The following is a 25,250-nucleotide window of genomic DNA, read 5'->3' as shown; positions in this document are numbered from 1 at the left end:
TAATTCTGGGCTGTTCCTACAGTGTTATACATGCTTTTTTGCATATATTCACAAGTGTTAATTAACTTTTTATCATATTCCAATTCTAATGTCTGAATATTCTTAAGAATTAAAAGTTAATTGCTTTTTGAAAGGGTGTCCTTGCTTTGCTATTGTATTATCAGTATATGTGGCATAAAATGGTCTCAAAATGACAATAGCATTGTTTATTGCAATTACTTCTGGGACTGTATATTGTCCAACATTAGTAATCTGGATAGGCCTAGATAACGTGTTAATCTTAATTTCAATCATCTAGAGTACATTTAAAAACGGACAGATGATTGTCGGAAGGTTCAAAATTGTGACCTCTTAGTTACAGTTGAGTCACATAAACCAGCACCAGCCTTTTGCATGTAGATAAATGGATGTCACTGGGTGACTGTAGAGATTTCTCATCTTCGGTTTGCCTCGTCACCCTGTAATGACTGAAGGGTAAAAGGTTGTCACCCTTTTCTTCATCCCTTTTTTTTATGTAGAGAGAAAACCACATTTTAATGCATGGCAGGCTTTGTCTCTGCCGCTTGCCTGAATTATTTAGAGTTTCTCTGCAGCGGCGGGATGTTTAAAAAACGTATGTTGAAATATTGATGAAGGTGAGGAGAAGAGCACCTGGGGGCAGGCGGGAAGATGAATCAGAAGTTAACAGAGTATCTCAACACCCCTCCCCTCACGGGCTCCCCAGCCCCCCCTCACTGCCTCTTCCTTGTCTACCACTCGCCCTCTTCCCCTCAGCCCACCTCGGCTTTGCCAAAATATGACATTTCTTATCTTCCCATTAGTGGGCTGATCTCTGGTACCTCCTCTTCCTCTCTGCCTTCCTTCCTCTTTCATCTTTAATGCTGCTGTTAGCTGCCACTTAGAACTCCCTCTTCCAGTTGCTTATGACTGTAGTCCTTAACCTCTCATTTCAATAGTCTATTTTTCAATTTAAATGGCTTAATCCTCTCTGTTTTTGAGCAATGTGACAATGAGAATCACAAAAATTAAGTTGAAAAATATGAGAGATTAAGAGAAGACAGTGTGTTAAGATTTGCAGAATACTTTATACGTATAGGGGGTGCAAATGTGCTTTTATTCAACTTCAGAGTGCAGTGGAGTGTACAGAGTTTCCATATACTGTAAGTATTCACTTACAGATATGGGTAGTTTATGCATTTCTTAAAGAGGTAGGAGAAATTACTTATTTAGAGCTGTTCATGACTGTGGCTTTTTTTACTGGAAGCATTGTACAGATTGCCGTACTTTAGCCACAAAAGAGCAGTTAAAACCTTTTGGTGGTGGCCGAAGGTGCTCCATAGCTGCATTAGCTCACCACTGAGGAAGTTGAAAGTGTTTTCCTAGATGTGGTTCAATTTGATAATAGATTTCATTCCTCCCTTTTATATCGTCTCCAGGCTGTCCAGGTTCAGACCTCTAACAGCAGCAGCCTCTTTCGCCAGTTAGTTAATCCTATCTGTCTCTGCTGCCTTGGTGCTGCCTTTACAGCACACAGCAGCTGACTGACTGTCCATGTAGAGTCGTGAGTTGTAAGGATTGACGGAGCTGAGTCTCTTGAAGAATTTGAGACATGCCGAGATCTGGAACAGCTCTTTTAGTAAGGAGAACTACAGTATGTTTAAGTTAGCTTTGGGCAAACCCATTGTCATCCATGGCAGCTTTAAAACCTGAGCTAGTCCTTGTGTAATCTTGATTTGTGCAGTTTGAGGATCCCTCTGAAGACCTGAGCGAGATCTCAGAGGAACGTGGATAGAGTCAGAGAAAGATTAGAAGTTCCAAAATCCATTTAGCCTCAGGCAGAAGTGTGAGAAAAGCTTCTTCTCTTTCTTTCTCTATCTCTCTCCTGTATCCCCCCCTCCACCACCACCTTCCATCCTCAACCCACTCTCAGTCATATTGAACTCAGTTTTGTTGTTGAGATGTGGAGGTATCCCTTTCTGCCCCGCAGGCATATAGAGGGTCTAGAAAGGATCAAGTAGCTATGTAATTGCAGCCTATGAAATTGTGTCTCGAGACCTGAGAGAACCTTGTGGTTTGTCTTCCACCAATATCAGTGGGCCTAAAGCCAGGCTCGCACATCCCTCCTACCTAGAATTTCAAGGAAAGTTTGTTTTTGTCCCAAAGCATAGTATAAATGCAGTATGCCAAAAATACCAGGATGTCTTACTGCATCCAGTCACATTTTTCAGTATGCAAGCCACCATGCTTTTCTCGCTATTTTGCCCCACAATTCTGTGTGTCACATCAGCTGAGCTGCAGACAGGTGACAGCTCATTGACAGCTTACAGACGCTGCAATGACTATAATCAGTCAATCACAAACAGTCTACAAAGTGTGCAATTATTACTTAAAAGTTAAAACTACATACATTGCTAAGTAACAACAGAAGAGTTCTCCGGGTTGACTTCAGTCTCTGGCGTGCTTAGTGAATGGTGTTTTGTTGTATCTCCAAGGTAACACTTAGTGATTACAATAACATCTGCTGCTTTCCAAATAGCACACCCTTTTCTTTCCAATTTAGATTTAGCACTATGGACTGCAGCAGATATATGAGCAAGAGGGTCAGCGTTCAAGGTGCATCGCTATGACAGAGTCCAATGCCCCAATTGTTTGTGTACTCCATGCCACAGTATGTACTTGTAAAGTTAGCTGCAGTAAATACAGAAAGTAAAAAGAATAAGTATGCCATAAACAAACTCCAAGTCAGCCATATTCTAAGCCCTGAATTTTGAGACGAGACTAAAAACAGGACATCCAACATTTTTATTTTAATTTCTCATTTACTTATGAATATGCTACTCTCAAATGAATATTTATAAAAAGAGAACTTTCCCTTAAGACCTAGAGTATTGCGAATGTTCAGAGATAGAAAAGCTGTGGGTTAAGCAGCATGTTTTACCTCTACTTATAGTTTTTTTTAAAAAAAAATTTAGCATATCTGTAATTCTTGCCTCTGTAGAATTTTAGGGAGCTCTGTCACAGCTCATGTTCTTCCTTTAGGCACTGGCTTTGTGCAGTCACAGTGATAGCCAAATGTCACACACACACACACACACACACACACACACACACACACACATACATCAGCGTCGAGTTGAGTCTACCTCTCTCATTCAGAGGGTGATTCCTTTACATTCTCTGTGTGTGATGTGTTGCAGTGGACGCCCTCTTCTATTAGAATGTCATTTGGTGACAAGTGTGGAATTGTTATTGTCGCCACATGAAGGGGGCGTTTGAGGATCCACTCAGAGCTTCTACTGTACATTGAAGACTCTTAACATATTGCCATGTAAGCTTGCAGCACTACATGAATGATGAATAAAAGAAGCCTGCAGTGGGTGAATTTGCCTTTACAGACCTGCTGTATGCTGCCACATTATGAAGTTAACTGCATCGACCATTTGTAACCTGACAACACAAAATAATCTAATTCGGGACCCAAGCTGTTGCCCCAGCAACAGAGTAGTAATACATCAGACAGGCAATACATCTTCCAGAGTAGGCCTTCATCAACATGTAGTAGTTGGTTACACCAACAATAGATCTCAAAAGACTGATACCTGATTTGTTTCCCTGCTATGTTGTAAAAAAAAGATAAAAGATGGCAGCTCAGGCTTTGGGTCCAGGCCATAGACCAGACTGGTCTATAAAGGTGTCATGAACGCTCAGGTTCAGGCAAGGTAGCAAAACAATAATCAGACAAACGTTTTTTTAACAAGAAATACATTTATACAGACATGTCAAAATTCTGATTCAATCTCTCATCCAATTAGGGCGTACATAATCTTCAACTAATCGATTAGTCGTGGGAAAAAAAATCTTCACGTTATTTTTGCTTCTGCAGTTGTATGTCTGTCACCCTGCAGTAGTGCTGTAAAGTTTAGTTGCTTCAAAACACATTAAATATGGCTTCATAGAGACAGTTTCAAACACAAGTATGCAAATCGGCTTCACTATAAATCGCAGCATTGACAGACATACACTTGGTTTATCTGGACACATTTCCTCCACCATTACAACATGCTAACGTTATTAGCACAAGTCTATGGCATTTTTCATTGTGTAAATTAGCCTAGCTATGGGTGATCTTTTCCCTCTTCTCCTATAAAACCAGGGACAACAGCCAGCAACATTTAACAAAGGTAATGGTACATAAATTGGCACCATTACAACTCACAAGATTCACAGACAAAACAACTGTCTTATACTAAACATGTTTTCCAAATAAATACAACATGCTAATGTTATTAGCGCCAGCCTCTGGCATTTTACGTTGTATAAATTAACATAGCAGCTAGAGATCTTTCCCTTGTCTCATATAAAGTTAGAGACAACAGCAACATTTAACAAAGGTAAGGGCACTCAATGTGGCTCCATTACAGCTCATAAGATTCATGCCCAGTGTAACATTAAACAGCTGTTCAGACTTCCAGACTACACCATAATAAACTGAAGTAGAAAAGAATATATCTACCAGTTATGCTGGTATGGTGCAGTAGCTTGCCAACTTTTTTTCAACATTGATTTTCAGTTCTTTCAGATTTAGTAGCAGACATTTTCAGTGAATACAAAAATTTTGATTTCAGTAAATGATCTATCTTGGAAGATGTACAACTCAGGGTTACTGATCCTGCCTTGTAAATGAACTGTGACCTGAGACCGATATATAAATTATACACCGCAGGTAGACACCGAAGTCACCTGCTGCATTACTTATCAAAGGATCCCTACTCCACCAAGTTTGAGGTGATTTTGCAATGTGTTTAAAACTTGAAATCTCCTATGTCCTGACTTCAACCATTAAGCCTTCCAATGTTGTGAGTGACTTTTCTTGAAAGTCTTGAGGGCAATTTCATCATCAGTCACATTCAGTTTTGTAATTCAGCCATGACGTGTTTTTAACTTCCCTAACTCCCCTGACTCAAAGCTTCAAACACTCCCTCTGTTACAGCAGAGGTCTCCGGCTGTATCAGTATGATCTCTCTCCCTCTCGCTGACACACATGCACAAACAGTATCTCTCTGCCCCACTCGCTCTCCACCTCCTGCCTCTCTGCCTCTGCCTGCGTCCTCTCTCTCTCTCTCCTTTGCGGTCCTGAGGGGGAGTCTTTGAAATGTAATCTGTGACCCTCTTTTATCTGCTAGGTGGGACGAGTGTACCCCCAGGCTGTCTACTTCCCTATCCGCACCCTTTACCTGACGCTCAAGATTGAGCAGAGGGAGCGCTACAAAAGTGGTAAGTAAACATGGCTGGCTGTAGTGTGTTGCCTTTTTAGCACTCTCTGAACATTAAAAGCTCTTTTCTGCTTCTATCATGGTGAGTTATTAAATGTTAATGTATGTATAGGGCATGAAAATGTGTTTACAGCATATGGAATATGCTCTGTAACATATATTTTCCCCCCTCTAGACTTAACATCTTTTAATCTGTTTTTCAAGAAACTGTAGAATTTGCTTTTTTTTTCCTCTCGTCTGCTTTTGAATTGTTTTCTTCACTGCCTCCTCTCACATGTCCCTCTCCACCACTCATCCTTTCCTCCTCTTATCCACTCTTCTTCCCCAGATGCATCTGGACAGCAGCAGCCCAGTTCAGTGGGGGCCCAGCCTCACTCAGGGGCCTCCGACCCAGGGCCCATCCGAGCCACCGCCCCAATGTGGCGCTGCAGCCGGATCATGCACATGCAGCGGGAGTTACACCCCACCCTGCTCTCCTCACTGGAGGGCATCGTAGACCAGATGGTGTGGTTCAGGGAGAACTGGCATGAAGAGGTGAGAAGAACAAAGGTGCTGGTGTCCTGCGCGTCTGACTTTGTCACTACCTGTGTGTGTTTTTAGTGTATCAGATGGTGAGAAAATAATACAGCCGATTGTGAGAATTTTCATGTGTCTGTGCAAATGTGTGAATGCAAGTTGGAGTGCACGTCTTGTGTATATGTGTGTCAAGCCACCTGGTCAAACAGATGACCCCGGTTTCTCTGATGGGCCAACACATCTGTTTTGTCTAAGGTGTTATTGTGACTTGTCTGCAAATAGGTTGTCACTGTCTCTGACAGAACTAGTGTGTTGCCATAAACATGTTAATGGCAGAATATGTTCAAGGCAGCACTCCTGTACATTTCACATGAAAAGATTCTTTATTTTTTAACTACTAGTTTCTAAAATCCCTTTTTGTTGAAGCACATGTCGGTTTAAATCATCCATTCAATTAGCAGTGTTTTTTCTCCTGCTAATTGTGTTGGATGTCAGTGCAGGAGGCGAGCCTGACACCAGCATCCAAACTGAGCTTGGTGCTGCTGCTGTTGTAAATTGTTTTAGCCGTGCTAGGCAGAATCCAGGCAAGGTAGCTGGTCTGTGGGTGGAGGGGAAGACTGGGACAAAGAGGCAGCAGGAGAGAAGACGGAGACAGGTGATGGATGGGTTCGGTGAGCGTGTAGGATGGGGAAAGGGATTTAGGGCCGGAAGTTTGTTGGTGTGTGCGTGTGTCTGTGTGATTATCTGTGATGGTTTGGGGCACTCTGTAGCAGCTGCAGGCTCTATGCTTCGTTCCACTAGGCACACAGGGGGCAGAGGCATGCTACACCATCATCTCCTTCCATCTCTCCCTTTCTTTGGGTACTGTATGACATCACATCGCTGCACCTTTGTTCCATAAGAAAAGTGTGTTTGTATTTTTTGCTGTGTTCAAGTCATAAACAAGACTTAAAATTAGCACCTGCCCACTCGCTGAATTTGGGTAGAATTCAGCAGTGGTGTGTAACACAGTTACTCTAACTAACCACTTTGGCAGGTAGCATATATTTATACAGACACATCTCTCTCCTGCATCTCACTCCCTCTTATTTTCCTCATTGTACTCATACAACTGAGGTTATATCCAGTAACTACTATTACTAACAGTGGAACATTACCAGCAGAAGCACTGGGTGTTTTTTAAAACTTCTGTGATGTGTGCTGCCATGCTACATGTGACACACAGCAGAGCAACAGCTCCAGTCTGTTTGCCTGTGTTGCCTATCTGTAGGACGGCAGCCTTCAGTGTTGAGAGGCTATTACTCATGACATGTAGCCAATCAGATAGTGCTGTGGGCAGGACAGTGAGCGAGGCTATAAAGTGGCTATTACAGTCAGAGAGGTGTCTGTATCAGAGCCAGAGTAGCCTTTTTTCATTCATCAGTTAAAAAAAAGCAATTTTGCTAACTGCAAAAAAATGCTTTTTACTGCGGCCGATCGGTCGATCCCTGACTAAGATACAGAAGCATATTTGAAATCATGTTTTGAAAATTGGGTTTCATGCAAAAGGAGTTTTACACACTTACTTAATATTTGATGACTGCAGTGTTTTACATTATAGTCTTGATTTTAGAGTTGTAAGTCTAGTTCCTCAAGTAAATTTTATTAAACTATAGTTAGATTTAATCCAATAAAATTGTGGCTCGTGAAAATGCTGAGTGGCAAAAAATGTTGATGTAATAAATGAAACTAATGAACAATGCTGGGACATCTCTAATTAGTATTACTGGAAATTTTTCTCACTAATTCTTTTTTCCTTCTCTCTCTTTAGGTCTTGAGGCAGCTCCAGCAGGGCCTGGCTAAATGTTACTCAGTGGCCTTTGAGAAGAGTGGTGCAGTGTCTGACGCCAAAATCACACCGCACACACTGAACTTTGTCAAGAAGCTGGTTAGCACCTTCGGCGTTGGCTTGGAGAATGTCTCTAATGTTTCCACCATGTTCTCCAGCGCTGCCTCTGAGTCACTAGCGCGTCGGGCCCAGGCCACAGCTCAGGACCCTGTTTTCCAGAAGATGAAGGGACAGTTCACAACAGGTCAGTTGGCTGTTAGAATAACTCACGTCTGTTCTGTATAGACATAGGACTATACAGAACAGACAGAAAGAAAAACAAGTGTTATAGAACCCTTTCATTTTGGGATTGTTCTTTGCAAACACCTGCTTTCACTCTCCTGTGTTTACTTTTTGAACTTAGCTGTTTGTTCACTTAAGTTTCATGGCTGTCAGCCATGTTAACTTTTTGCATCACTGCTTTGCATCTTTGCAACTTTGTCATAACACTTGGAAATTTGGAGAGACATATAAATGTAATTTTTCAGGCAACTAGTAAAGCAGATGTGTGAGTATTTGACAAGGTGTGACAATTGCCCAGGTAGGGAAACCAGCAGCACCTCTTTGCTCTTCTGCCTAAAACCTGACATCAGCCACCTTTCTGCTAACAACAGCCGCACTGGTGTTACTGCATGTCCACACTTGTTTAAATGATGGGACAGGGGCCCAACTGGCCTCTGTAGTGATATATTAAGCTGGTTACATTATATCTGCGCCAACACTTGTGCTGCTCATTCAGCGCTGTCAGGACAGACTGCACTGTCGCTTGGAGCAGCTGGAGCATTGGTGTTCTGCAATGTAATTAAGGTTTCTAACCACATGATTTGATTTAGGGAGGGGCTGAAGGTGGTGACTGGTCAGAAATAGGTGTGTGTGTGTGTGTGTGTGTGTGTGTCAGTTTGTGTCTTTATTACACTGTGCGCACACGCCCACAGTGGTTTTGATTATACACCAGTCAGCTATATTCTAATCTAAGCTGGTGCAGCACTGCGGTGATGATCTCAACAAGCACGAAGCCTGTCTCAGGTTAGATGAAATACAACAGAAGACTCTGAGCGCTCTTGCCTCAGCTGAAACTATGAAACGGTGAACTCTGTTGTTAAGGTTCAGTCTTTAGTCGTGTTCCAAAACTCTGTAGAACATTATTTGTCAGACTACATCTCTCTACAGTAACTGGAATGAAATTATTTTATTTCTTGGCAGCTGTTTCTATCAGGGTGAAATGGATTTTCAGTTCAGGGTTATAGACTTGAAGTCCACCAGAGTAAAATGATTTCCACCATATTGGCACTGGGCAACTTTGGCCATTTTATATTGAAATGTAAATGTGCTTAAACTCCAGTTTGGCTTACTATCAGCAGCCAGAGTGGTTGGAGCTGAAAGCCTACAGTATTTATTCACTTTTCAGGGAACCAAGCATTGCTTGCTGTACCAAAAGTGAATATAGCTCATAAAATATTGGAAAGGGTATGTGAATGTGAGAGTACGCTGCTGCTGCTGCTGATGCTGTTGTGGCACAGAGATTAAACACTTATCTCCCTTTCCCTGTTAAATGTTGGTTCAAAACAATTGCAGGGTAGTTATTTTGTTCTCACTACAGAGTAAATGATTCTTCGGAGGGTAGAACTGGCAATGAATTACCAACATTAACAATCCTCATCTGTCACTGAAGTCATCAAAGTAGGATGATATACAATAATACCTATAATAAAGTCCGCTGAATATGTCCATGGGAGGTTTTTAATGTTGGACTGTTACAGTAAAATGTCCACTGGGGTGTGTTTCACTTGTCGTTGGACTTCTTCCTTCAGTGTTTGACTAGAAATTGCACACTATTGTCAAATACCATAGAGGTAAATTTCTAAAAAAAAAAAAAAAAAATACCCAGCCTTCTATTGAGATGAGCCACTAACAGTATGAACTGCAGCCAGTATGTCGTTTGTATTGTTATATTGGCTGCATTTTTTAACCCTGAAACCTCAGAATATTCCTAATAGCACACTTTCTACTTTCCCAACCTAATCTCTAAGGTGTTGCATGCTGATGTAACATCAAACATTAGGAGTTGGAAGACACTCTGCACTGAGAGACAGTTCTCTGATCCATCCCCAGTTTTGGATTAAGACGTTTCAAAGCAGAAATTCTGTGATATTCATGTGTATGCTTGTAAAGCAACGATGAAGCCTTCAGTCATTTTGGCGGGCGTGTTCAGATTCATATGCACGCTGAGGAATCCAACAGGACAGGTGCAGTTCTAGTTTAGCCAAGGCCCCCTCTGAGACATTTTCCTCTAAACAATCATTCTCCTGTTTTTGGAAGCCACGTGTCTGTTTTCCTACATTACATAAGGGAGTTGAACCACAGTTCACTGGTCCCAGTTTAAACACGGACCGTCTGCAGCTTCCCCCAGCGTTCAAATAAATGTCTTTGCTGACTCCTTTTCACTTCTACAGGCTGGCTGCACATACATGTTCGCTGAATTAAACTCACAGCAAACAGCCCAGTCTCTCCTTTTTATTGCATTTCCACCCAGCCATTCCTCCCTCTCCTCCCTCCTCCCCCTCTCTGCTCTTCAGTCTCTCCTGTGCTTTTCCCCTCCACTGGTCCTGAGAGTGGCCAATAGAGCTAATGTGTTTGGCCCTGGGATAGTGGAGGACAAGGACTGCGAGTGAATGAAAAGCAGCTAGGGGGGAAAAAATGATCACCTGACTCAGAGAGAAAAAAGCTGTAATAAAGGTGAGCCAGAGCTGACCAGCACAGAAAATTACAGAGAGGAGCATATAAGATGGAAGAAAGGAGATTAGCAGATAGAAAACAATGGCAATGAGAGTCAGAGAGGAAACATCAAGACAGGTGTGATGGCATTAGCGATCAAAAGCATGGGAACGGCACACGGGCCGACTGAATGAACAACACAAACAAGAGTGAGCGAGACTCAGAGCGAGCGCCGCACTGATGAATCTTACCAGATGTTGCCGTGCCAGCTGTGCTCACGCAGCCAGGCATCACCAGGGCTTCTGCGTCGCAGGGTGCCTGCCGACCATCGCTACCCAGCTGTCCCCACAGCGACGTGGGAGCGGGGCCGACAGAGACTGAAACCACACAAGCCTTCCAGAGCGGAACAAACAGGGTTTACAGAGCTGCTGAGCAGCCAAGCTCCCATTCCCCGAACCACGTTAGTGGCTCACTCGCTTTCACAGGGTTTGTGGGCCGGAAAATATGGGTTTATGTGTGCACATATAACATTTGGCAGCAGGGAGGCATTCAAATCCAATTACTGCGAATGCTATTTGCATGAGTTACTGTTTTAGCAGTGTATCTGTTCCAGAGACTTTTGTCAGAAGAGCGTCTTCTAAAAAAAAAAAATGCACAAGTTTTCTGGCTGTTAATTCTGTGCCTATTGAACAGTCATTTGTCATGCTGAAATGACATTTACAATGGTTAAATGTAGGTCTGTAGCAATTTGGCCTAGCACCTATGTACCTTCAGTTAGTTGTCAGTCATAGCTTTAAATGTGAACTTTTATATACCAGAAACCCCTCTACACCCACACACGCTGCTGTGATGACCTCTGATATGCTCAAAACTTCAGCTCACCAATTAAACATAATAAAGTTAGGTTGACTCCATCCCCACCACACACTTTCAGACAATCCCACGCTGAGTCAGGAGCAGGGCAGTCCATGAGGGAATGATGGTTCTATGTACAGAGGTGGCCCACCTCCCGAGTCTGGATCCATAATTTGGCACAGAAGTGCAGATCCTCTGCTGTGGTCTGTCAGCCAGGCCAGGTAGGGCAGGATACCAGCCCTGGTTTCCACACACAGGTCAGAGAGCAGCCTGGCTACTTTCCACACCACGCTCTGTCTCACAGCATCCTATTCCCCAGCTACCTGACAGAGAGAGCAGGGGTCAAAGATGAGTTCAGGGGGACTGAAAATAACTATCTTCTGGTGTTGCTGGCTGTGTTGCACTTGCCACAGGGCACCCCTGTATGTTTTCTCAGAAAATACAATTTCAGCTCCTTCAGTTTTAATGTTGTCCCACTATTGATTATAAATAGAGCTCAAAACACAATGAAATATTGGTTAGTAATTGTTTCAGAAAGGGTCTTTGTTGCACATGTTTAGTTTTAACTACTTTGAATACTCAGATATTTTTACGAGTTACAATAACTTAAAGAATGACTCTTATGTGCAACACTCTCCAGATTTAAACAGGTTAAATGTTTTATATCTGATAAAGATGGAATGATATTACTACATTACTTCATGGATTCAATGGAGTGGAGCATGTCTCGCTTCTTCTATTTGTAAGCATTATACGCTTTTATGGTGCTGAATTGTTGTCAGGTTGCAATTCCTCAGGACTGTTTCAATTTTACCTCTGCTATCGAGGCAGGTGAATTGCAGGCAGACGGATAGCGAAATAGGGCCACTCCGAAAAGAACATTGGCTGTTTTAAAGGGCTTATTTAAAGTATTAGGAGGTCTCACTCTGGGAGAGATTGAACGGGTTTGAAATGGCAAGGCCTTGCAGTTTCATGGATTCATTATAACAGGCGACACAACAGGGTGTACTGAAATAGGAGAGGTAGGTGTGTGTGCGTGCGCGCATTAATGTTACAGAGATGTCCTGGGGGCTTTACTCCAAAATGGAAAACCTGCCTGGCTCACTTCCCCTCCTTCCGTTGTTATTGCCGCAGCTCATCACAATATGTTATGTGCAATATGAGTTGTGACTTGAAACAGGAATTTAATACTTTAAGACGCTCATTTTTATAGCTCTAATTTAATCAGCTCCCAGCCTCCACCAGGGAGTTTTAAGTCGATAGAGCAAACAGCTCTCCTTGTGCTGCCAGCCTGCAATGAATAACTTATCTGTGAAGTTCCCTTAAGCAAGGCACTTCACCACACTGGTGGAGTGGAGCAGTCGACAGTGCAACACAATATTTAGAATGGACGTTTCCCAGATGTACGTTTGTGTAACTACTGCCCACCCTGAGGCCGTCACTGTGAAAAACAAGGTGTTCTTAGTCCATGTTACTGGGTAAATAACAGCAAAGTAAATACCCAGATCTGACTTTAATCAATCTTAACCGTTTGTGGTTTTAAGCAGGCTGTTCAACTGTTGCATTAACATCTCATCTGGCCAATGAACTCTCAAACGTTATTTCCTTTGATTCTATTTATTTTTGTTTAACCATATTTGACTCAACTTTGAGCGCTATCCCCTGTGTATTTGCTGCTTGCATGTGTTTTAACCCCTTGTCGTATTTTATTTGTCAAGGTTACTTAGAAACACATTGGTATTTATAGCACAGGTCTCGGAGCATATTGCTGCAGGAGAGGTCAGAGGTCGAACACACAAAAACACACCTGGGAGCTGACCACTACCGTTACAGTCTTGTAATGTTGGCGGCTGAGAGCAGCTCCTCTGGAACAGTTATAGGGGTTAGTGTCTTGCTGAAGGGCATTTTGAGGGTAGTTGATTAGGAGCAGGAAAGTGTAACCCATTGACCCTCCACCATTCAGCTTGAGGATTTTATCTGGCCACTTCCATTATTTATCTGTTCATTTCAATTTAAATAGTGCATTTTGCTTGCAGTCAGAAATTAAAAAAACTGAATATACTGGCAGATTTTGGTGGGAAAAGAGTATCAGAGGGTTGGGGACGTGGAGGTGAAAAGGCCAGTGCTATAGCAAGATTCTTGTTTTAACAGTGCCCTTTTTCTCCCTGTCAGACTTTGATTTCAGCGTGCCAGGCTCCATGAAGCTTCACAACTTGATCTCCAAGCTGAAGAAATGGATCAAGATCCTGGAGGCCAAGACCAAGCAGCTGCCCAAGTTCTTCCTCATTGAGGAGAAGTGTCGCTTCCTCAGCAACTTCTCTGCACAGACGGCCGAGGTGGAGATCCCCGGAGAATTCCTCATGCCCAAACCTACACACTATTATATCAAGATCGCAAGGTAAGAGAATCTCCTATGCAAAGACACCTGGCCCTTGTAAACATGATGGTATATAACACCAGTCAGAGGTCCATCTGTGTTCTAAAAATACTTTGTGAAAGTGTTTTCTCTGGCTGATGAATGTAAGAGATTCACCTGCTCCTGTTGCCTGTGGATAAAATAGAACCGGACAACACATACGCATGGAATCTCACAGCACAATTGTACCCGCATATCATTCCTCCCACATCGTTTATCACTTCAGTTCTGTCTCTCTTGCACCTCCCACTTCAGGTTCATGCCCAGAGTGGAAATTGTTCAGAAACACAACACAGCAGCACGTCGTCTCTACATCCGTGGCCACAATGGCAAGATCTACCCTTACCTGGTGATGAACGACGCTTGCCTGACCGAGTCTCGCCGAGAGGAGAGGGTCCTGCAGCTCCTCCGCCTCCTCAACCCCTGTCTGGAGAAGAGGAAGGAGACCACCAAGAGACACCTCTTCTTCACTGGTAGGACCAGGGATGAGAAAGATGGGTGCCTGTGTGCATGATCTTTAAAAGCATATAGGGACAAGGAAGGAACTTTAACCAGAATAATGTCGATGTTTTTCAAGAAAATAGGAAACTCTCTTTACTTTTTTATACGTAGTTCGTCACAGATCTGATCAGAGTGCATCTTATGTGATCAGAAACACATGGTCACCTCCAGGGAACAATTATTGGCAGTGACCCCCCCCTCCTTTCATTTTTTTCTCATTCTGTCGCTGTCTCACTCACACACCACACACACACAATTTCAATTCGCTTTCAAGTGCTATTTCCTCTCCTGTCATCCCCCTGTGGTTTGCCTTCGCCCAGATGTTTGCCCACTCTCCATTTATGCACTTGATTGGTTTGTTTAAGGGGAAATATGGACGGGGAATTCAACAGTCCCTTCCAACCCATTTCCTCCCAACTGGAATGGCTGGTATTGATTTGATTTGGGGTGCTGGTGTATGTAAATGTTTGGCCTGCTTTCACTTGGCGAGTCAACGCACAGCTCTTTACCTCCTTTGACCCTGCCTGGTGTTGAGCGATGGCATGCCCTCGGTGCAGCTGTTTCTCAACTCTGAAGTATTTTAGTTGTAGGTTTAGATCTGTGGTTTACACTGTGGTAAAACAAGGACTGTTTGCAAGCAAGTGCAGCCAAATGTTTACAGTTTGTGTGTCACTGACTTGGTTGTTTTCCCTTACCTCCTCCCCCACTTCCCTGCTCTCTCCTCTTCTTTTTTCTCTCGGGCTTCCCTCCATCTCACTACTTCCCTCTGCTCTCCCCTCCCCATTTCTTTCCCACCTGTGTCCTGTCTTCTGTCTCTCCCTCCCTCCATCTCTCCAGTGCCCCGAGTGGTGGCAGTGTCGCCTCAGATGCGGCTGGTAGAGGACAACCCTTCATCCTTGTCACTGGTGGAAATCTACAAACAACGCTGTGCCAAGAAGGGCATCGAACACGACAACCCCATTTCCAGATATTATGATCGTCTGGCCACTGTGCAGGCCAGAGGCACACAGGCCAGCCACCAGGTATGGGTACAAACACACGCAACATAAACGCTGCATAATACCGCTGTGCAGCGTGGTACAGTTGCGACCTCCTTTAGTGCCCTGCATTGATATGCACCCTGGGTGATTGAATTGTAATTTAACAGTAGCTTCATGCAGCCAATATCACAGATGCTCTTTATTCAGAATGCAATAAAGTGCAAGTAAAAAAACTAAACATTCTTTTATTTTAGTAGGTCTTTATTCATATTACATACATTTTATTTCACTTGCACTGGCAGTGTAAACCTATGTTTCCCAGGGCAGTAAAGCCCCTTTGCATCAAATTAAATTGAGAAGAGAGTGAATGAGAGGAGGCGGAGTTATTGAGGGCACTGGAGCAGTGTGTGTGTGTGTGTGTGTGTGTGTGTGTGTGTGTGTGTGTGTCTACTCGCTGTTGGAGCGAAGAGAGAGCAAGAAAGTAGCATCTTCAGAATTGATGTGCATTGGTAAATCTAGATTTTTGGCCCTTGGAACTCTGAACTGTGGACATCAAATCTAACAATATCGAGTTAAAAAGGGCGGACCATTGCTTTGAAATAAGTAAATTATGAATGTGAGGCCTGATATCAGCTGGACCCCGGGCGCCTACTTAACCTCTACTCCCTTCTCTTGTTTACTACCAGGTCCTTCGGGACATCCTGAAGGAGGTACAGGGGAACATGGTTCCTCGCAGCATGCTGAAGGAGTGGGCTCTCCACACCTTCCCTAACGCCACCGATTACTGGACCTTCCGGAAGATGTTCACTATCCAGCTGGCCCTCATAGGCCTGGCCGAGTTTATGCTCCACCTCAACAGGCTCAACCCTGAGATGCTGCAGATAGCACAGGTAGGAGAAGCACGCATGAAGTAGAAACATGTTGGACTCTCTGTCAAGGGCAAGTGGGATTCATATGACGGGGGTTAATTTAATAGATATCCACTCTCATAGATGCATTAAGAGATCACCATTATGGTCTCCATATCTGGCCGTATGAATTACCATTCTCCCCCATGACATTCACGCTATCAGTCAGCCAGCCGCTGTCAATGCGAAGGATGTTTTGACAGAACGTTATATTCAGTCCCTCTGCTCTACAGCTATCAAAGACGTTTCAATTTGAAGAGGCTGTGTTTGTGTGTGCGAGCGTCTGCCTTTCAGTCCACACGCATCCTTCTGCCGCTCAGGGTCCACAGACAGCTTTCTCAAAGTCATTATTAAAGATGATTGTGTCAGCCGGCCACCCCACCCCTCTGATCCTAATCGGCCTTTGCTGACAGGCGTTCCTCCGGGCAGCTAAGCGCTGGTATTAAGCCCCCTCTCTGCCTGTTCCACTCCGCAGATCCCATTAGACACAGCAGGATTACGGTACGGAGAGCATACACACACACAAACATTACACACAAACAGAGGGAGAGTGCAAGGACAGGACATCACAGCCATAGCATTGTGCCCCACCCTGCATAAATGGAGACCTTATGCTCCTTCAAGTTGACGCCTGTAGGCTCTGTGATGTTTCGAGGCATCAATAAAAAAAGAAGTACTGCTTTGTGGTGTCCATCAGGCCACAATTCAGTCATTGATTCCAATTTTTTTCAACATCTGTCTTCATAAGGCATCACATCATTTCTTTCCCTGTGTAATAATCCCTCTATCTCCTTTAATATCGTCGACAGCTGTACAGCTATTATCTGTCATGTCTCCCAGGTCACTACATGCAACACACTAATTTTGCATCATCCCATTCACACCAGTCCCAAAATGAAGCCATCGCTGGCCACTAGTGTGGTGATTTAGCATTCCGAGCACTGCCTCCACAGCCAACTGTCTGCTGGCTTATCTGAGCCTCCTGGGGGTTGCTGGTGTCTCAGCCCACTGCCTTGAGGCCCTCTGCTGGGGCCTGGAGGAGCAAATGACAGTAGGAGAGAGAGAGAGACAGGAGGGGAGGGAATTAAAGAGAAGGAGGAAGGGAGGGAAAGAGGCGAGACAGAGGAGGAGAGGGAACACGAGCTGGAATGAAATGGTCTGCAATAAAGCTGTCAGAGCCACTCACCTTTTCATATAAGGGAGCTTATCTTCCCTAGAATGGCTGCTTGTGTAGCGGTCCTCTCGCACATAAATGCAGGCTTAAAGATGAAAACTTGGCTGTATATATTTAAGTCAGCGGGGAGCAGCGGGGGAGAGGGGAGTGGGAGTGAATTGAGGATTATAGATGTTCTGCTGCTGATAGTTTGACGTGTTACTGTGTCTGGGGCACGCAGATCAATAACTGCAGCCATTTCGTTGGTGTGAGCTTGTTTTGTAACTCCCATAGCCTTTCTGAAGAACAGTTATTTTTCTTGCAGGGTGCATGTGGTCGAAGGACTGCAGAACACTGCATAAAGGAATATTTATAGATATTCTTTCTTTATTTGTGAGGGGTTATGAGCAGGTACTTCTGAGCGGTGCTTTATTTAACATGCCCTCCTTCACACACTCTTGCTGCTTTCCCATGGAATGAAGGAGAGGATAGACAGCAAACTGAATATCATTTTAGTGGATGAAAGCATGACTGTGAAACTAGGTGAGGCCGGCAGAGAATAAAGGTAACTGTAGATGGCATTGCTGTTCAGAGTTAAAATATGTGAACTTTTTGCTGTGCTCTGCAACAAAATTTACAGAACGGATGTTACGTAGCTCTTTCACACTGGATGGAAACATGGGCGATATGGACATTTACTGGACATTAAGACTGGACATTCCCTGTGCCATCCAAAAGGCGTTGTTCATCTGCCATCCACCTCACATTTTTGTAAGACTACTGATATGTATTGTAACCTACCTCTTATGCAATTCTTTGTTTTTAGGACACAGGAAAGCTGAACGTCTCCTACTTCCGCTTCGACATCAACGACGCCACAGGCGACCTGGACGCTAATCGCCCTGTTCCGTTCCGCCTGACGCCAAACATCTCTGAGTTCCTGACCACCATCGGTGTCTCCGGCCCACTCACTGCCTCCATGATTGCCGTGGCACGATGCTTCGCACAACCAAACTTCAAGGTAACCTGGCTGTTCAAAAGAATTGTTCCATTCTTACGATAAGAGATCATTTTCACCCAGCTGCAGTTCCTCTCGGCTCTACAGAGCATTTTAGCACCTATCAGCTTGTTGTTTTGGTTTTATGGCCCATGAATTTACTGTTTCGGTTCACTTTTACCGCTCTCATCAGCATCGTTTTCAGATGCAGCAGGCGGTATTCAGTGAAAAACTCTGCTTGCTCAGTACCAAATATCAGACAGATGAAGTTGGAGAATAACTGTTAATACAATTGAGTATTTAGCGGCTAAAGAGACAGATATCAAGAATTGGTGGAGACAGAAACAGCTTAAAGGAGAGTGAAGATTGGACAGTTGTCATCTGATTTCTCTGTATCTGCTGGAAGTGTTAATGGGCAGATGTTTTCTAACAAGTATGCCTACCCACTTTTTATCTACTGTAAGTGACACTATGGCAGTGTTGGGTTTACAGCTTGGGTCCGTCGCCCCCAAAATGGCCAAATAATTAGCTATTGCAGGTAGGCTTGGGTGGTATCACATTATTATGGTATACAGGGTTATTTAGATATCCTGAAGGTGTGAATTTCAATACCATCAAAAATTCAGATGCTCTTCTTTCTATTAAACTGATAGGAGATGCTGTATTGAGGTGATGTAGTGTACAGCACACACCACCAGAGGTCAGTCCCAACTCGTGGAACAGGCAGCTGAAAAGAGGGAGACTGTGAGTGGTGGGGATAACGTTACAGGACTAGTAAAAAAGAAAAATGCCAGCAGTCTGTTTGGGAGTATTGCCAAATGTGACTTCATCAACACATTATTCAACACATCATGTTTGTTCAGCCCACTGCTGGGTCGATATAATCCATAAGTATTTAAACCCAGGAGGACATGTTTATGTATATTACAAACACAGCATTGTAAGCTAGACAATAACATACATGCTACACTGACTTCACCATCAGCTCAGATTTTACATTTGTATTTTACATAATTACCATTATATACTGTATACTTTGGTAAAATGTCGGGATGGTATAAAGCTTTGAAAAGATAGATACCGACCAAGGCTTATTGCAGGTTTAAGGTTTAGATTTTTTGCACCCTTGTTAAAACTCTGTAAAATGTGCTAGTTTGTCAGAAAATGTTGAATCACACTGTAACAATATTGCATTTAAATGTAAAATGTGTATATAAAAATGACACTTTCACAACCTGACCCAGATGGCACAAGTCCCTGAAATGGTGAAATGTGGGGTTCAAGTCAGCTGGCAGTATCAGTGAGGATATACATCATTCTGTCATGAGCACGCAGTGGTTTGTTGTCGAATTTAAGCTCCTGCTGAGTTCTCCAGATATTGTTTAGCACTTAAAGTTAGATAAACCCTCAGAGGAAGTTCATCCAAACAAAAACAATGCAATGAAAGCACGAGCAGTCAGAGGGTTGTATAATGTATCTGCAGCAGGGCAGTAATGACAGGCGTGTGGTGTCTATGTATAGGTCTGGCTCATACTTCAAGTCTGACTGATGTTGAGGGAGCAGGAGTGCTTAAGATGCAAATAAACAAAACACTCCACATTGTGAACTGGTTAAGCCCGAGTGCCAGGGGCCTGTGGTCAGAGAAAATGGACGTTTCCAGGGAACACAGCAAAACACAACAAACACCTAACAATCATCCACTCAAATATATTGAAGCCTGAAACCATACAAACACTTTAGATAAGGGTAGGGAACTGCGTGTACCTAGTTAGGTGATGATTGCTAGTGTTGTGGCTCCATCATGGTTTAGATGGTTATGTATTTCAGCTCTGTGTCACCATAATGAGCTGCTTACAACTCAGAGAGATTTCCTTGAGGGTGATTGACATACCCTTAGTTGGACTTAACAGCTTTGTTTAATGTGTATGTGTAAGATTGGCAATGACTTAACATAAACTAGGTTTTATCATGTTTCATTGCTCTGGTTCCCATGACAGACACTTTCAACATGTGGTCCACCCAGAAGGTTTGGCACACTTTAATAAACAGTATTCCTTTGACTTATAATTGAGAACTTCAGATAGATGCAGTGCTCATTAAATTAGCTAGGAATCAAACTAGCAACTATAATTTGTCAACTACCACCAATATGATATTGTTACAGCGGTATGAAAAAGTTTATACACCGCCTAAGTTTTTGCATAATTTGTTGCAACACAAAGTACAATAAAAAAAGGTTTGGGAATATATATAATATTTTTTAAACTATGAAAATTTGACCAAAAACAATCCTAACAAAAGGTCCACTTACATGCTTTTTCTGGCACTTTCAGCCACATCTTCTGGTCTTCATCAGTAGATGCTGTTCACTAAGTTGTCATCATAAATATGATGCTTTGATGACATGGAGGGGAAATCATAATCCCTGCCTCTGTTCAGAGATGGTCTGTGACACCAAAGCTACAGAAAAAGCAAGAATTTGGAACTCAAGTTAGGTTGTTTGTATTATTTCAAGGTCAAGAATAAACTTAACTGCTCTGCATTAAAAGTACTTTCTAAGTCATTTTCCTCCATGCTTGGGTTGTCATCAGGATGTTAGTAAAAGTGAAAGAAAAAACACATTTTCACTTTTTTTTTTTTTTTGTTTTTGTTTTTTTTTTTTTGATCAAAAGTAGTGATTACTTTGACAAGGTGCCAGCTTTTCATGAACACTTCTTTCTGAGTCAAATGTAAGAGAGTAGTTATTTCATGTCTTCTGACATGCCTACTTTGGTTAATTTGAGGCAGTGCACACAAACTGCTAGAAAATATTTCTGATACCTTGAGCCGTTTTCACCAAAAACATTCAGTATAGTACCTTTGGAACCAAAAGTAACACCTGCAGACATGTACAGAGACCATAAATCCGTTTAGCATGTCCAGCACAGACAGTACCCCTAAACGTCGGTGGGTTTTTTGTCACTCAGTGCTCTGCCCAGAGCTTGCTGTTTTCCCTCCTCAACATCTACACCTTGTTTATCATGCACATCGATATTTTCAGAACAGAATAGAGCAGGCTAGAGTGAGAGTCTCACTCAATGGGATGTTTAAAAATAGAGGGTTTGTGCATTGAGTCCTTGTCAGGCAAGACCAGGGGTTAAGTGCTGTTGGAGCGCACCAGAACAAAGTGAGGGGAAGCATATGTCATTCAAGAGAAACAAGAAAAACAAATTAAATCATCAGTTGTCATAGTGATATTTAAGGTATGCTGATGGATTCACGGTGTCAACTCATGCATTAACATTACAAGTAAACGTTCCACCTTTAAAGTTGCCAGTAGCTGCCAGCATTCGGTACAGTGCATAAAAATATATTTCTCAGCCTACAGCTGCTACGAGAGGCAGCAAAGCATCCTTTCATTTTATAGTTCTGGTTTACTAATGTATATAAACCTTGAAATAGTTCAAACAACAGCTTTAAAACCAGCCACAACTCAGCCCTGAGCAAGTGTCTCAGACCTTCATCAGAGCGTATATGAATTAACAGTGAGAGAGATCAGGCATAAGCAATCAATCAGAAATCTCCAGATCTAAAAGAGAGCAAGACTCAATATCCCAAACAAGAGTAGAAAAAAGGGCTATCAAGGGGTATCAAACATGACCATCATGAACCATAGACCCCAAATTCTATGAGAAATAAAGAAAAACGTCTTTAAAGCATAACACTTCTAACCAAATCCTCAGTGAGGCCCATTTTTGCCCTCAGAAAATTGCCACAAGATTCTCTGAGAACTGTCTCTAAATATGAACATTGGAGGATCCAGTTCAAGTGATTCACCTTTTATTTACACCACTGACTCTTAACATTAACATCTTCTCTTCCTCTGCCTCTGATAGGTGGACGGCATCCTGAAGGCCGTCCTCCGTGACGAGATCATCGCGTGGCACAAGAAGACCCAGGAGGACACGTCCATGCCTCTGTCCCCGGCCGGCCAACCAGAGAACATGGACTCCCAGCAGTTGGTCTCATTGGTCCAGAAGGCTGTCACAGCCATCATGACCCGCCTCCACAACCTGGCTCAGTTCGAGGGAGGAGAGAGTAAGGTCAACACCCTGGTGGCTGCGGCAAACAGCCTGGATAATCTGTGTCGCATGGACCCAGCCTGGCACCCCTGGCTCTGAGAGGAAACGATGACGTGACACGATGGAGGGGAAAGAGAATATCTTTTTGTTTACTTTTATTATGTATCTGGCAAACACAGACGAGTGTTAAATGTACGTTACTCTACAGTGTGACAGAAGCCTGATGGACACGTTGGACTCTTCCTCTCAGAGTGGACTGAACTAGTTTGCAAAGTGGAATCAAGTGAAAACAAAAGCCCTGACTGTCACATTGATAGTCTGAACAGGGCTTGCCAGTATACAAAATACTTACAACTGGACTGATAGAATCTTTTTATCAAAACACAATTTCTCCTTCAACTTCTATTTATTTTTATAACTATATGACAAGGACTCTGTGTGATGCCAGTCGCTCTGTCAGACAAGGACACAGTGCAGATGTTTGTGTAGGTGTGATAATGAGCCGCTTACTCAAGCTTATGGGAGTTATTTTGTTTATTTAAGAGATGGAAAACAATTCTGTTTGCTTTAGCTGTTGTATTTCTGCATCAAGAGCTTAACATTTTTACACTGATGGATTTCCCCCGCCTAAACTCGTCTCAAACTTGAAAAATGTGTAGCTTCTTTTCTAGTCCTGCCGAATAAGGAATTTTGTGATCGTGTGAAATAGATGACGCTCTTTTTTTTTTTTTTACCCACTGCCTGAACTTCATTAATATGTGACTATTCCAAAATGCCATTTTACTTTATATTTCTTTTGTCTCTCCATCAGCCCTGTTGTAATGTAACAAAGTGAGACTTCAGGGCAAATTGACACTGTAAAAAGCTATAACAGCTGTAATGCAAGTATGTCATTCCCAAGCTGGCTGTGTACGCATATTCCCCTTCTTTTTGTAAAGGTACAATACTTTTTTCCACAGAAGTATTCTCTCTCGCTTTGTAAATAAGCATTTTGTTTTAATAAAATGCTCTTTTGTAATACAGATGCTGCTGGTGGCTCTTTCTTCATAGGTCCAGTGTCGGATCTAGGAGGATATATTGACAGAAATTAATTATAATAAGTGTTTTCTTTAGTGTATAATCACCTGAATAAAAGAATCATGTTCTTTTGTAACCTTAGAATGAGCTGTTTATATCTACGTAGGGAGCAGGTCCTCGCCCACTGAGTCGGCCGTGTTGAATTGCCATGTTTTCATTACTATTGTTAGCAGCCCCTCAGCGACGCTGCTGGTCACTGAGGAAAAACATTTGTATTTTTTAACATGAAACTGATTTATTCAGTGTTTCAACTGGTTAAAATCACCAGAGGCCTGTACTACAAAGCGAGGTAATTTCAGGGTTAACTCAGGCTTTTCAGTACTACAAAGCTGGTTCTCTTTTTATCGAGATAAATCACCATAAATCACTTTATTGTTCCACAGCTCTATTTCCACAGGTTTTAAAACAGAGCTTCCAACAAACAGAGACACTTTACAACACTTAACACATGATTTGAGCAGCATTTTAACTTATAAAAAGTTAATTATAATTTATCATTTATTATAAATGCAACATTTCAGTCAGATAGACCTCATCAGTTATCAACTCGGCTACTTAAACCTGGCATCACTTTGAGGTGTTTTATGTGACCTATTCAGAGTAGTTTCGTCATCATCCAACTAAACAGCCAAAAATACTCTATACTAATGTCACACAGGCCCATAGCTCTGTGATACCTGCACGTAATAGTAGTGTTTTTACTGTTTCTAGATTTTAAGATTACAGGGTATCATTTACAGCCCACGCCACTGACATTTCTGTCTCGTAGTCGCAGACACTTTCATATCATATGAAGGAGCCTCCTTCATTCATGATTCTGATGATGACGCTCATACAGTAATTAACACTCCCATTTCTTTAACATGAACGCACTCGTGGCTGGAAAGGAAAACCCAGACTGAACTTGTTGATAACCAGCTTTGTAGTACCGGTTATCCAGATGGCCATGGGTAAGTTGAACTGGCTTCGTAGTACAGGCCTCAGGTGCGTTGGTTTTGGAGAGGAGGAGACATCTGCTGATAATTTGTATGCTCCAATATTGTAATATTAAAGTATTTACATAATACTTTACATTCTAATTTGTATGTTTCCATACACACATTACATGTGAAGTAAAAGGAATAGTTCCCAGGAAAAACAATGCTTTTACCACGCATGAAGATCATTACAGTATATGAATCATATATAGGTCATCTTCTCTAGTAGTCTCATTTGGAAAACAACAATATAATAAGCATATTGACAGAAAACCATCACTACAAAGGACAGACTCTTCACATCCTGAGATACATGACACAGTGAAACTAATCTTTGATATTAATTAATTAGGCTTCTGTCTGTTTTATGGATAAGTCTTACTCAAAAGGTGCTGCTTCAATTAAAATTTAGATTTAGCTCATGTAGGGTAGACATGTCTATCTGGACTAACAAATAATTTTTTAAATAAAATGAACGGAACTTTTGTAACTTAAGATATTTCTGATTAGTGCTGGTAGTGAGTACAGTAATCTATTCCTGACATGTAACCAAGACAGATTATTATGCATTGCAACCACATCTGATCTGTATCCAGACCCCGGTCTCACTCCAAAGTTGTCAAAATCTGGTGCTTGGGCGGTGACTAGCGGCGTCGAAAAAAGGTATAATGACGGCATGATACGCAGCCAGTTGCCATTATAGTTCAATGGCATGCGGCAGCATCAGGGGAAACGCAGCAGGACAAGGATGAAAGTTAAGGCGGCGAACGTCCAACGTGGGCGGGTGGTGGATGGGTCCAACAAACACTGCTTTTACCCGAGAGAGCGGTGTTCGTGTCCCGTAAGATTCTAAAGCCAAACCCTGTTCTCTTTTCCTAAACCTAACCACTTCCTTTTGTTGCCCTAAACCCAAACATGTGTTTATTGTTGAAGGAAAAAAAACTCAATTCACGG

At 42.6% G+C, this 25,250-nt stretch overlaps 1 protein-coding gene across 2 annotated transcripts in view; it reads left to right on the top strand.

The window, feature by feature from the left end:
* Positions 1-22,491, top strand: part of trrap (transformation/transcription domain-associated protein) — a 101,864-nt gene extending 79,373 nt beyond the window's left edge. For both annotated transcript variants that reach the window (XM_078163701.1, XM_033611010.2), the window contains 9 exons: positions 5,184-5,274; positions 5,602-5,807; positions 7,600-7,861; positions 13,399-13,624; positions 13,898-14,115; positions 14,981-15,165; positions 15,810-16,013; positions 18,011-18,205; positions 22,057-22,491. In XM_078163701.1, coding sequence (XP_078019827.1) covers positions 5,184-5,274; positions 5,602-5,807; positions 7,600-7,861; positions 13,399-13,624; positions 13,898-14,115; positions 14,981-15,165; positions 15,810-16,013; positions 18,011-18,205; positions 22,057-22,341 — 1,872 coding nt within the window. In that variant the 3' untranslated portion in view covers positions 22,342-22,491. The remainder of the gene's footprint in view (positions 1-5,183; positions 5,275-5,601; positions 5,808-7,599; positions 7,862-13,398; positions 13,625-13,897; positions 14,116-14,980; positions 15,166-15,809; positions 16,014-18,010; positions 18,206-22,056) is intronic.
* The last annotated feature ends 2,759 nt before the right edge of the window (positions 22,492-25,250 follow it).

Source organism: Epinephelus lanceolatus, chromosome 21, assembly GCF_041903045.1.
Source record: "Epinephelus lanceolatus isolate andai-2023 chromosome 21, ASM4190304v1, whole genome shotgun sequence".
In the NCBI taxonomy this organism is placed as follows: domain Eukaryota; kingdom Metazoa; phylum Chordata; class Actinopteri; order Perciformes; family Serranidae; genus Epinephelus; species Epinephelus lanceolatus.
This window is presented reverse-complemented; position numbering and strand designations above follow the sequence as displayed.